The following is a 13,360-nucleotide window of genomic DNA, read 5'->3' as shown; positions in this document are numbered from 1 at the left end:
ATCATTAATCATGACATAAGTACTGTACTGTAACCAATTCATTTGCTTTTTGTGTAACTATGCACGCAAATTTCTTAACACTTTCTGGGTCCTTGATGAAGTCTAAACCACAAATATTCTTTTGAAAAGTTAGAGCGCACACAATAGCATACAATGCATGAAGCAAGATGTGGTGAACTCACACGTCTCTTGTATCACTCCGTCGGCTCAGTGCTGGCTCTCACCCATACCAGTTAGTGGAATGTGATGCGAACACTCAATATGAAATGAGTAGTATGACCCTCAATCTTCATTTGGCAGAGGTTTCGAAAAGCTTCTTCATAGTTTCGAAGTTGGCTTTTGTTATTTGAAATGTGGGTAACAATCCACATGCTTCACAGTATCAAATTTTCATAAAAGCAACATTCATAAAAAAAGGATTGGGGGTACTTAACTAGTATTAAGAATATAAATAAACAATATAATTTTATTGTCTGATTTGTATGGAAGTTCTTAGGCAGCATTACCATGTGTTTTGCATTCACCAGTACCATAAAATGTTAATTTGTTTTTTTTTTTGCTATTGTTAAGGACAAGTGAAATTATACAAATTCACAACAAAGGTCTAGGTAATATGTCTCTGTGAACATGTTACCTGCAAGTGCATTCTTTTAGGTACAGGAGGCCTTGAAACTGAACTATGAAGACATTTGCTTGAATTATATGATTCATATTAGAAGAGGGCAGTGAATCACTAAGAAACGTGTTAAATTTTAGCTCAAATAGAGTGATCCCAACGAATATGTGTGCTGTATAGGAGCTACGGCACGATGCCGAGGAACAGGAGAGCAATCTGAGCTGGCTGAAGTCACGTCTCGACACGCTGATTGAGGTCTGTATGGAGAGTGAGGCGAAGAGGCAGTCCGGAGCACTGACTAAGCTTTCCAATGACTTCAGGGCTCTCCTCACGTCACTCACCGAAGTGAGTAAATAGAACAGCTCTTCCTTTTTCACTTGCGTTTTCTGCAGTATAATTTCATGTTATGTTTTTATATCGCTCTAAAACAAAAAAACAAACAAAAAAACAGGCCCTTTAAAAATGTTTTGACTCATACATTGCTAAATAGACACTCAAAGATGTGCTTATACTTCTTTGTCATTCTTTGCTATTTTTGCTTTTATTTGTCCTTTACCAATATTATCTCTTGCTAAGACCCCAGTTTCGGGATTAAGTCCTGTATCAGTTACTTGCATGTAATGAGAACCATTTAAGTAAAAAAAACAGTGTCTTTGATTTTCAATTATACTTTACCTCGGAATGTCCCATTCAGACCAGTTTTTTCCTAAGTAGGAGTTAGCATGTACGTAAATGCTTTATGCTATCCATCCATTTTCTGACTACATTATCCAATTTAGAGTTGGAAGGGGACTGGAGTCCATCACTGGAGGAATGTCAGTCCATCACTGGGCACATGCAGACACGCACATACACACACACACACACACACCACACACACTCTCTAACCAGGGCCAATTTTTCTCAGAAGTCAATTAACCTGCCAGTATGTCTTTGGACTGTGGGAGAGCACTGGAGCACTGGAGAACATGGGGAGAACATACAGACTTCACACAGATAGTACCTCAGGTCTAGAATTGAACCCATCGACCTGGCTCTGTGAGGCAGCAATGCTAAACACTGCACTGCCGTGACACCCAAATGTTCAACCATGAAATCTTTCCCCATCAATGCTGCTTTATACTATGTGATCCTGAGTTTAATCCACCTTCATTTTTTGTGGCCATGACAAGGATTTTGGCAGCGTTCTGTGTTTGGTGACTACTGTCTCCTGTCCTGTGCTCCTTGCAGTCTGAGAAGGTGGTGTCTGCAGTGGGAGACTGCGTCCAGTTCAAACAGGAGGTTAAGAACGCTCTGGAGGAGCTTTTTCAAGGGCAGAAAGAGGCCCAGGCTGAAGCTTACAAAATTCTGGACTCAGACAATGTGAGGGAGGCACAGCAGCTGCTTCTCCTTCACCAGGTTAGTGATGCTGTTTCAGCTGATCTCACACTGCCAATGTTGGTGAATCTATTGCCCCCTGGTGGACCAAAACCTCATACTGTAAAGTCATCACAGTAGGAACTACTGTAGTAGGAACTTCAACCTGCAATACAGTGTGGCTGTCAGGATCAACAGTAGTACAGTTGCTCCCTTTTTGAATGACAGCATGTCATTTATTGCCACAGTCTGTACATTGTACCAGCTCATGGGGTGTTCTTGCACTTGCAGCAACAGCTAAAGAGGTTGCGGGCAAAAAAGAAGGATGTGCAACAGCAGATTGCCCGGGGACAGCAGCTGCAGACTGAGGAAGGTCTTGCCAGCTCCCTGCGGCCAGACTTGCAGGAGCTGGAGAGCACCCTGAAGAAAATGGAGCACACCATGGAGACACAGGAGCAGAGCCTGCAGGTGACCAGTGTCCCTTTTTGGTTGGTCATGTAATACCCTAATGGGCACTTTCCAGGCCTATCTGCCCTCTTTTACTATAAAAGCATCCAAGAATCCAGCGATAAAGACCAAAAGATGGCGGAGTAACCTCCTTTGTATCTCGAAAGTGTATCATAGATTGGTTTTCTTATCGCAATGAGACCATGTATACTGTAGGTCACACAGACTTCAGAAGAGGGCCTCAAATTTAATCCTGGAGTTTCAGGTTAAAGAATCCAAAAAATAAAAAATGTTGCAAAAGCAGGAAATTATGGAATAGGGGAAAGGATTTCAAAAAATTGAAAGTTCTAACAGTAACTTTAGGGAAAGCTGGAAAGCTGGCAATAGCATATTTGGGAATAAATATATATTCCACTGGTTTAACCCTTTTCTTTTCTTGTTTGTGTTTGTTTGGGATTGTTTTGTTCTCTGACACCAAGGCAACTCTGTGTGAGTGGCAGCAGTTTGAGGGGGAGCGTGAGGCGGTGGAGGAGTTTGTGAGCAGGGCCAGCTGCGCCCTTGAGCCAGGCCTCACCTTCAGCAGCCTGGAGAGCCTGTCATCCGAGCTGGAACAAACCCGGGTGAGAGGCGGGAGCCTGAAACGCATCCTGGTGACCGTACCGAAACCTAGATCACCTTGGTGTTTCGTCATATTCTCTTATACTGTATACTGTATTTTATACTTCCTGTCAAATCACTGTTTTGTCAGTTAGGTTCTCTGAAATGATGTTTTTAAGTGAGGTTTCAATTAGTCTGGCACAGAAAATAATCTGTGAATGCTGTAAAATCATCCATGGAAAACACAGATCTGTAGCAATTTCATATTAATGCAAAATATTTCTTGTAAGTTTCAAATCTTCCCATAGGTTCAGCATTATTTAAGAAGGATGAACTAGGGTGGTATCAAAAAAGCTTTTATCATCAAATAATGCTCTAGCATCGTTGGTTGAATACCATCTTGCAGAAAGGGAAACCTTTATAATGTCATGTCATGTCATTTGCCAAACCGCTTTATACCATACGGTGTCACGGGAAGCCGGAGCCTACCCGGCAAGCAACGAGCCCAAGGCAGGGTACAGCCTATACAGGGCGCTACTCCATCGCAGGGCAAGTGCAAGCCAATCATACATGTGGACTATTTGGAGGCCACGGTAAAGGCCGAGGGGGGAAATTTGACCCAGACACTGGGATAACTTCCTATTCTTATTGAGAAATACCCGTGGATCTTTAATGACCACTGAGAGTCAGGACCTCGGTTTAACGTCTCATCTGAAAGATGGCGCCCACTACAGTAGAGTGTCCCCCCCACTATACCAGAGTATTAGGACCCCCACAGACCGCAGGGTGGGCACCTCCCGCTGGTCCCACTAACACCACTCCAGCAGCAACTACAGGTTTTCCCAGGAGGTCTCCCATCCAAGTACTGACCAGCTCAACCCTGCTTAGCTTCAGTGGTAGCCAGTTGAGAGCTGCAGGTTGATATGGTTGCTGGCCATCTGCATATTGTACAAGGTGAAAATCTTTATTAGGAACTACTATAATAAATTGCTAACATGAAGTGTGGTCAATCTGTTATTGTTGTATGTTGTACAGTATACTATAATTTTTGGATGTATGGCTATGAATGTATTGTAAGAGCTATGGCTGAATACTGAAGCCCATGTCTTTGTACGCAAACAGGAGCTGTCCAGACAGAGTGAAGTACAGGCAGCAAAAGTGGAGACCCTGCTGAAGGGATCTAGTGAAATACAGCTGGGGCCCAAAAATCAGATCCGTCTCCAGGAGCAAGCCAGGGCCATCTATGAACAAGTTAGCAGAGTGGAGAGTGGCCTCAAGAAAGGGTAATTCATTTAAAGAGCACTATATTTATGAAATCCATTCCTCCCTTAGAGAAAAATACATAGTTTGTTTTTTTAAAATACATTTATCAAGAGTTGGAGCTCAGTGATTACGGGTTTGCACATGAGTCATGTTGCTAGCTGACAGTGGGGTTCCCCAGGGGGCAGAGCCACAACTGGGGAGTGGGGGGTGAGACCAGTCAGCCACGCCTCTCTTGGCTCTTAGTGGCACAGCCAACCCTGCAACCTCCCGGGTGGTTGCAGGTTTGAGGTGCTCTCAGTGTGGGACACATCTCTGCTATTCTGTGCTGTTGACTGTGACGTTAAAAGACTAGCATCTAACCAACACAGCCTTGATAGTAACCCAGTGCAAAAGTAGACATACTGTAAAGGAACAAGTAATAGGTTTATTCCATGCTGAAAAAAAGAAGAAAGAGAACACAACGTTTCGGCCGTGGAGCCTTCTTCAGCACACCTGAAGAGGGCTCCACGGCCGAAACGTTGTGTTCTCTTTTTTCTTTTTTTCAGCATGGAATAAACCTATTACTTGTTCCTTTGCAGCCTACGCATGCTAATGCAGCTACCCACCTGACATACTGTAAATATACATTTCTACCAAGAATAAAACTTACCTCTCATAACTTGGGTTGGCCTTATTTTTTATTTAAATAATTTTCTGTATTTATAGTATACTATGGCTACTACATTTTCCAATACACTTAACCTCATGTTAATAATTAATAAAATATGAATCATATTGATAGAAATGTGTTACCCTTAATAACATTGTTCAGAGTATTTTTCATTTATTAAAAGCAGCACATTTTTTCTTTAAATTAATTGCTCATGCTTTTGTGGGTTTCTTCTTTATTAAACTCCCACAATTGTTTTACAGTGTTTCACAACTGGAAACAATGAAAATGAAATGGGAGCAATTTGGCAATGATTTTGAGGCCTTTTCAGTGTGGATCACTGAAAAGGAGAAAGAGCTCGATACCATCAGTTCCTCCTCCCTTCTGCTTGAACAGCAGATCAGCAAAGTCAAGGTGAGCACAGAGCACGATGAACACGGATAACTATGTTTAATGACCAATTACCAAGCACATAATCGTGTTTCAGTCCTTTCTGTCAGTAATTTTATCAGATTTACTAGTCAGCAGTGAATAATTGAGTCTCCTGCAATCATTCAGGCTGTGAGACAGGAACTGGAGGAGAGGGCCACTGTCCTGCCCACGCTGGAGACTGAGTCTCAAGCTCTGAGCCAGTTTGTGTCTCAAGGCGAAGCTGCCCGTATCAAGGCCAGGCTGGCTCAGATCGGCAGATATTGGGAGGAGCTGAAAGAGCACACAGAGACCCTGGAGGCCATGCTGCAGGAGAGTGTTTCCCAGCAGCAGAGGTTTCACCACAGCCTCTCACAGGTACTGTACCCACTGAAAGAGGGGCCTGCTGAGATACACATGTCAAAGGGCAACTCAAGGGCAATGTTGCCTGGTACTGCCATTGCATAACGGAGTGCATGATGTCTGCTAATGAAACCTGGAAAACAGCTGAAAAGAATATAGTAGAAGTTATGAGCAAAGTGAAAGGTTAACACGAGTGTGTGTGTGGGGGGAAACTGTTCTTTTTACAAATAGTATTTTCTCACATCAAATCACTTTTATTAGCAGCTTATCGGATTCAAGGTCATGGTGCCTATCCCAGGAAATTCTGGGTGCAAGGCGGATACACCCTGAACAGAATGCCAGTCCATAGCGGGTCACACACATGTAAACTTGCACAGACTCCACCCACACCCACATGGAGAGAACATGCACTCTCCACACAGATGTGGAGTAGTACCCCAGTAGCACAGTAGCTATACGGTAGCACCCCAGGAATTGAACCCATGGGCCCAGCTCTGCTAGGCAAGAATGCTAGCCACTGTCCTACCTTAGCCCCTTTGATAGAATTTTATATTTTCTGTTTATAAGGTGAAGAGAGTATTTTGAATTGGATTTTTTTAAATGTCATAAGTTTTAATTTTAAGGTTACAATAAGGTTTCTTTTATGCCAGTTTGTCATTTCACCAGATCAGTTTGTGCTAATGCTTTTCCTGTTTTTTATTTCATTGATCCCCCTTAAGGTCCAACAAACCTTGAAAGACCACAAAACCAAACTGGATAGCCCAATCACATCTTGTTCATCATCAACAGAGACGTACAAAGTGCTCCAGGAGCACATGGTAATATATTTTAGCACGTTTTATTGCAGTATGTTCATTTTTGATACCTATAATGTTTTTCAAGGCTGAATTTACTTGCGGCCCAGAAAAGCTTCGATACCTGTATTTTCCATTAATGTGCTTATACAATGTGATTTGATTCTCTTTGTTCCAAATTCTTTTCATGTGAAAAATCGTCTGACTTCTAACATAAATCCTTACAAAAGAAACGCAAAGTAAGAGCCTTGACAGTTGTGCTTCACTGTTGCTGTCCATATTATGTCCAGTGTGGTCTAGTGTTTGGGGGGTGTAGAATGTAATGCCCCTGGGGGTGTTCTCCACAGGATGTGATCCAGGCTCTGGAGCAGCTCAAGGGCACTGTGGCATCACTGTTGGCTGGGGCCCGCAGGCTCAGTGACCGAGAGCAGGCAGAGCAGGAGGTGGAAGCCCTGCAGCAGCAGTATGAAGAGGGGCTTCAACAAGCCAAGGACAAGCAGACCCAGTTGGAAACCCTCTTGTCTCTGTGGCAAAAGTAAGGGAGTGGTGTTTCAACAGATGCATTTTTCTTATTCACCAACATTTTATTGAAGGGATGGCTGCTGAAGAGATCAGGTGTTTACTTCTTCAGGTTCACATACTGTATATTCAACATGCTGTGCACACCTGTTAGTAGTATGATGCAAGTGTTTTGAACAATTCTGAATGATTGTAAGGATTGCTATGAGCTTCTAACACAAATGCGTGGATTTGTAAAAGGAGATTGCATGCCAATATTTTTTCTGTGCATAAATGATGTCTTCATGCTTTTTTCACTTGACTTAACTATTATTTATTGATTTGGTGCTATAACTTTTAAAATTAGATCCCTGCAATGGAACATTACATCATACAGGAACACTGTGATCCTAGGGATGAATGTGCGTCTTTTTTTCCAGATGCATGTGTACAGATGATATTCTAGCAATATTCTAAGTGATATTTCTTAGAATATATTTATCAGTCCGAGAAAAAGCATTGGATCATAATAGACACAGTATCACAATAATCAGGGAGCTAGTGCTGTACATAGCCTGGTCAAAGAATGCCCATTTTATGTACTTTATTTCAGGTATGAAAAAGAAAGATCTAGCTTTCAGTCCTGGCTAGAGCGATGTGAAACAATTTCTAAAACTGATTCCCAGTATTTGTCAGCCGAAAAATCCAAACTTCAATCTGAACTACAAGCTTTGCAGGTAATTTTGAACTTTATTCTTCTTTAGCACTTTAATCAATAATCTTAGACCTATTTAGTCGCACAAGGTCATTTCCTTTAGTAAACGGATATTAATTTAAAATAACAGCAGGCTACAGTACATTATCTGTGTCCAGAGTCCCCTTCAAAATGGGAAATACTTTAACCTTTAGTTAAATATGCTCTGTTGCAGTGCATTCATGGGCATGTTGGAAATTCTTGAAAATGTTTAATTTAACTGTATATGTTCACTAACATTGCATTTACTACAATTCTTAGGAGTTACAGTCTGAGGTTTCATCCCATGAATTAATCTACAAGAGCATTAGGGGTCTGGCCTCGTCTCTACACCCCTCTGCAGCACAAAACAGAGTCAAAGAGTTGTCTGAGGAACTGGACCAGCTTGAGAAGAGTTGGTGCTGTCAGAAGGAGGCCATACCACTCAGGTACGTGGACAAGAATCTGGATTCTAGTTTTACCACAGAACGGAAATAGTGGCATATCTAGCATTTCCAGGGAAAAAATGCAGATTACAGAAGATGCCCCTCACAACGGCATCATACTGTGTTTTAGAATTTATATTTTTGTGAAGAAGCTGAAAGGCTTCTGTGATACCACACCTTGCATGATATGCAAATAGACCATTTTCCAAACCATATACAAATAATGATTTATTTAGAGTTTGGCTCTGATGTGACTGGTAACCATTGTGAAATATTAGACAAATGAGAACCTGGCAGTTAGAAGTAGACGCAAGTATGTTAGAGCTGAGAAAATTATAATGCTAGCATGTGCTACTGTATAATTACCAAGTATACTCTGCCAGTATGTCAGGTATCTGTTCCCTTCCAGGAAATGTTTTTAATATGCTCTGTAAATTGCTGAATTTTAACCTACAGACTATTTTCTCTCATAACATGTCCTTGTTTAAGATGCTGAATATACATTACCACATTTTGAAGGTGATAAAAGTTCCTGTGCATGTCACTGTTGCTTATTGTCAGGCAACTGTTTTGTATTTACTTCACTATTGAGCAGGGTATGTGAAATAAAATTTTTGGTTTCACAGGATGCAGATTCTTCACTCACACATGACTCAAATTGAGCAGTATGATGAGGCCTTGCTCCAGTTCTCTAACTGGATTGAACAGCTCCTCAGTGGACTCAAGGAAACCTCGGATGTGAAGGCAAACGATTTGAGGCCTGCACAGACTGAAAATAAGGTATACTACCTTGTGCTTTCCATATAAAATATCTGCCTTCTTTAATCTTTTAAGCTAAAATGCAACAAATGTTATTTTATATATTTTATTGCTTTCTGTATTTTTCAAGAGTATTTTCCCTGTATCTCGCAGGAAAAGTCAGCTGCAATTCAGAAACAAGCCTTTGAGAAAGAGGACCTTCAGCAACAGCTAGATAATCTGTGTGCCTCCTGTGACCCAGGGGAGCACCAGCTACTTCAGGGCAGGAAGGAAGATTGCTTCCAGCTCTTCAGAGAAGCCCAGCAGATCCTGGAGCGGAGACAAGAGTGCCTGGAGAAGCTAGAGGCTTTTCTGGACACCCACAGAGTAGCTGCCAACATGCTACAGAGTCTGAAGCAGACAGTGGAGAATGCCAGCAACTGGGACAAAGGCAAGACGGATTCACTACAGCAGGAGCTGAGGGACATCGTCCCCGATATCAACAAGCTGGAAAAGCTGGCCGTCAGTTTGGACGGTGGCCTCAGCAAGGCTCATTACCACCTGTGTGAGGGCTCATCAGAGCAGCGGACCTCCTGCAGAGCCCTGGCTGATGTCCTCATTGCCGAACTGGAGTTGGTGCAGAACCTCCTGGGAACAAAGCAGAGTGAGGCTGAAGCCTTGGAAACTCTCTGGAGTGCCTTCAGCGAACGCAAGGAGCAGCTGCTGAGGAGCATTGAGGACACTGAGGAAAAAGCTGACCATCAGGGGCTGAAAGAGCCCAGTCTCCTGGCTCTACAGCAAAGGTCTGAACCTCCAATCACCAGAAATAAACGAGCATAAAATGCAAGAAAAACCATAATAATTTCAAAGTACTTTTCTGCAGTGCAAAAGTTTGTACTACTTTCCTGCCATTTAGTTCCTTTTGAAAATCAAAACTACTTTTAAGCAAAAAAACACAACTTTTGCTTACCATACCTGTATTGTCTAAAGCTAAACTGGTATTCCCACACTTAAAATTACTTTCTGCAGATTAAGCACAAATTGTAGTCTGAAATGAAAATCATCCTATGACAATGTTTGTTTTTTAAGCAGTGGAAATATTTGCATATTTCATAGTTACAGATGAGCATATCAAACCAACTGATCTTCTACTTCTCTCTAGATACAGTACAGTAAGTTTACATTTTTCTTTTATTCTTGATCAGGTTGAGGTTTTTTAATGAATTGGAGGATGAGCTGAATTCCCACCATCATGAGGGCCAGTGGTTGAAAGATAAAGCGAAACAGCTGGCTCAGAAGGATTCTGGACTAGCTACTGAAGCACTCAAGGAAATTAGTCTGATAGAAGCAACATGGGAAGATACGAAGAGACTCATTAGTGACAAGTAAGTTTGCAACAGGATATGTATGATCCTGTCAGCACACAATCCTACATCGTAGTTTTCATACTGTTAAGATCATAAGTAATTTCTCCAGTTTTACTCAAAGGTATAGAACCAGACTTTGTTGGAAGAGACCTCACCCAAATCCAGTCCTGGAAGCAAAAGTACATTCTATGAATTGATAATAAAGGCTCCATTTTCCTAAACCTTATTAACTTGTAGTTTGATAATTCCAGATCTCAGAAGCTCAGCAAGGCTGGGCTTGGTCTGTATTTGGAATGGGAAACCAAGCTGCAGCTTAAAGTGGTGTTGGTAGACCAGTAGGTGGCGTTCGTCTTTCTGGACGAGAATTTCCAAAGCCAAAGACCACAATTTTCCATAGAGGGTGCCTTTTAGTATTTCATTTTAGATGTTAAAATGAAGTTCTGACTACTTGGTCACTAGAAAGCCCATGACACTACTGATGTGAGTATGGGTGTAAAATGCTATGTTTTGGGTTTAAATACCACTCTGTTCTTGCTCTGGTTGGGCTTGATACGCTCACTACATTTCTAATTTGGTTCAACTAGAAGTCATATTTCACTTCACTTAATCTGTGGTATAATGTAGCTGCTGACTGGTTATGGATGAAGTGGATCCCCTCCTAAGTGTGTGTAAACTGCTTTGAGATGCTTTGGGACAAAAGCTAAATGAATGCATGTAATTTAGATTTTGTCAGTAATTCATCTGAAGGTTAAGGAATTTGAGATTCGTTTTAATTTCAGAAGCAGCTGAATCAGTCATCCTAGTCAGACTTGGCCCTGAGTGGATTACTTTTTGTTTGAACATGAACATGAAGGCTCACCTTCCAAGGTTTTCTTGATGAAAGCCCGAAGGTGTCAGAAAGTAGATTGACGTCATAGGTACCTAAGCTGTTAAGTAGGACTTATATACAAAGCCTTGTGGATGTGTGGGAAGTACCCTTATTTATGAATTTATGGACCAATTCTTGTACAACATGGGTTTCCTATGATTTCATTTTTAATTGCTTTTATATCATTTTATATTAGCACTGAGTGACTGACCTTAATGTTGTCTGTAGTTCTGTATTCATCAGCATGGAAAGCTCTTTAGTCTTCATTCATGGACCAAAACATAGAGTTAATTTACTACAATATGACAGTTTTTTTATGTGACTGCATTTATTGTCCAGTTCATTAAAACATTTAAAAATAAAAAATACAGTACCACATAATGAGATATTTATGTATATAAAATGATATATAATATATTTTATAAATAGACATAATTGAAGCAGTTGGTGCTTCAAAGACAAGGCAAGTGAAAAATGTACAACCATTTGAGTGTTTTGTGATTTATTTTTTATCACCTGCAATGCAGTCAGGAGCAGTGTAATGTGCTGGTGGATCTCATGAGGGAATACCAAAGCATGAAGTCCTCCATCAACAAGATAGTGGAGAGAGCTGAAAATGTGTCCGACATCAAATCTGCACTGAAGGACCAGGAGGACATCAGGAGAGTTCTGTCGAAGGTTAGCTGACACCTTCCTGTTACAAAGACCTTGAAAATGAGGGGAAATGCATTGCTTTTATACGGACTTACAACACAAGCTCTGTTACCAACTTAAGAATTTCTTGTTTTTTTACATTTCTGTTCCTAAAAATAAGTTCTATAGGAAACTTTTAAACAGCATCAATCAGAAAAGGCAAGTGTAAATATATTGACGATTACAGTGAAAATCAGGTTAAAAGTCTGCTTAAGTTTTTGTTGTTGAATTACAATAAACAGCCTTCGAAGATGGACTGGTGTCCCAACTAGGGTTGAGTGTCCACCTTTGAAGGTGTTTTCAAGTGTATGATCAAGTCTTTTCCACCTGACATCTTCACTTGTCACTGCCACATCTCGCATGTTATGCCCTTTTATTTAATTTTTTTTATTGATTTTCCCTTCCTCTCAGGTCATCTCTGCAAATTAAAATCTGTCTTCCAGATTCATTTACTTGTGTGGTTATATAAGGGTCTGTAGGATATTACCAAAAGCAGTTTGCCATACAAATTGAACAGTCAAGAGCAAACCTTCTCTGTCGTCTTATGAACTACTGTATCCTGCAAAACAGTTCCAGACAAATGGATATACCCATCTCTCATTTTACCAGCACGAAGCTGCAAAGGCGGAGATGACTGGAAGCCAAGAGGAGCTGGATGAATTCACCTTGAAAGGAAAACATCTCTTGAATGAGCTGAAGAAGATCCCAGACTGTGACACTCTAGTTGTGAGGAAGGACATGGAAGCCATTGTGGATCAGTGGCTTGATGTGAGTGCATTATCACGAAACAAGCCTCACTCCCCCTGCCCAAGGAAAAGACGGCCTGTATCTTTATACCTGTCGTAATTTAAATCCTAAAGCTGAATATCTGACACTAACTAGGCATTGTACCACAAGTGTACCATTATCAAATAAGTATGAGCTTTTACTATTTAAGAGTTTTGCACTAAAACAGCTGGAAACCAACAGATTGGATTATAAAAATGTAACTCATTTTATATGCAACTCACTTGCTTAATACTAGTACATTGTTCGCTTACAGTACTGTATATGCAGTATATAATTATATATTTACTGTAAATATACAAGATAATAACCTTCAACAGCAGCCAGTGTAGCGAAGCTAGTGTGGTGACGTCGGTGCCCTCACTGAATGTAGCAGGGTCCTCACCTGCCTGGGCTGGGGGAGGTCTCCTTTAGCTCATGCGGTTGGTGCCCTGTTGCGTTCCGCCGGAGACCCAAGTTCGCTCCCCAGGTGTGGGGGATGGAACGGGTGGCGGGGGACACGACCCCGCGCGGAACCATCACTATCACACCAGCAATTGAACTGCTCAGGTGACTGGTGATAAGTAACTGCTTTGCTCATGTGCCTTCCTGTGAAGTAGTCTTGAGTCTTTTCCGCCTGCTTTGTTAAACAAAAAGGAAGAATAGGCCTGCAATTCAGTACAATTTGGTATTTTTAAGTTTAGGTGAACTGAATAAGGGAAAGTGCTCCCATCATCACTACTTCTGTAGAAGATCATG

General features: G+C 41.3%; 1 protein-coding gene across 16 annotated transcripts in view; it reads left to right on the top strand.

Annotated features, from left to right (window-relative positions):
- The window catches only part of LOC102698598 (nesprin-1), a 223,230-nt gene that overhangs the window by 80,267 nt on the left and 129,603 nt on the right, over nucleotides 1-13,360 (top strand). For all 16 annotated transcript variants that reach the window (XM_015347237.2, XM_015347318.2, XM_069178700.1 and 13 more), the window contains 16 exons: nucleotides 797-961; nucleotides 1,847-2,014; nucleotides 2,264-2,440; nucleotides 2,899-3,039; nucleotides 4,139-4,299; nucleotides 5,192-5,342; nucleotides 5,487-5,714; nucleotides 6,419-6,517; nucleotides 6,841-7,028; nucleotides 7,605-7,728; nucleotides 8,007-8,173; nucleotides 8,797-8,950; nucleotides 9,083-9,711; nucleotides 10,114-10,293; nucleotides 11,671-11,821; nucleotides 12,446-12,604. In XM_015347237.2, the coding sequence (XP_015202723.2) occupies nucleotides 797-961; nucleotides 1,847-2,014; nucleotides 2,264-2,440; nucleotides 2,899-3,039; nucleotides 4,139-4,299; nucleotides 5,192-5,342; nucleotides 5,487-5,714; nucleotides 6,419-6,517; nucleotides 6,841-7,028; nucleotides 7,605-7,728; nucleotides 8,007-8,173; nucleotides 8,797-8,950; nucleotides 9,083-9,711; nucleotides 10,114-10,293; nucleotides 11,671-11,821; nucleotides 12,446-12,604 (3,042 nt within the window). The remainder of the gene's footprint in view (nucleotides 1-796; nucleotides 962-1,846; nucleotides 2,015-2,263; nucleotides 2,441-2,898; nucleotides 3,040-4,138; nucleotides 4,300-5,191; nucleotides 5,343-5,486; nucleotides 5,715-6,418; nucleotides 6,518-6,840; nucleotides 7,029-7,604; nucleotides 7,729-8,006; nucleotides 8,174-8,796; nucleotides 8,951-9,082; nucleotides 9,712-10,113; nucleotides 10,294-11,670; nucleotides 11,822-12,445; nucleotides 12,605-13,360) is intronic.

This window comes from Lepisosteus oculatus, chromosome 2 (genome assembly GCF_040954835.1).
Source record: "Lepisosteus oculatus isolate fLepOcu1 chromosome 2, fLepOcu1.hap2, whole genome shotgun sequence".
NCBI lineage: Eukaryota > Metazoa > Chordata > Actinopteri > Semionotiformes > Lepisosteidae > Lepisosteus > Lepisosteus oculatus.
The sequence above is the reverse complement of the archived record's forward strand: the minus strand, read 5'-3'. Positions and strand labels throughout refer to the sequence as shown.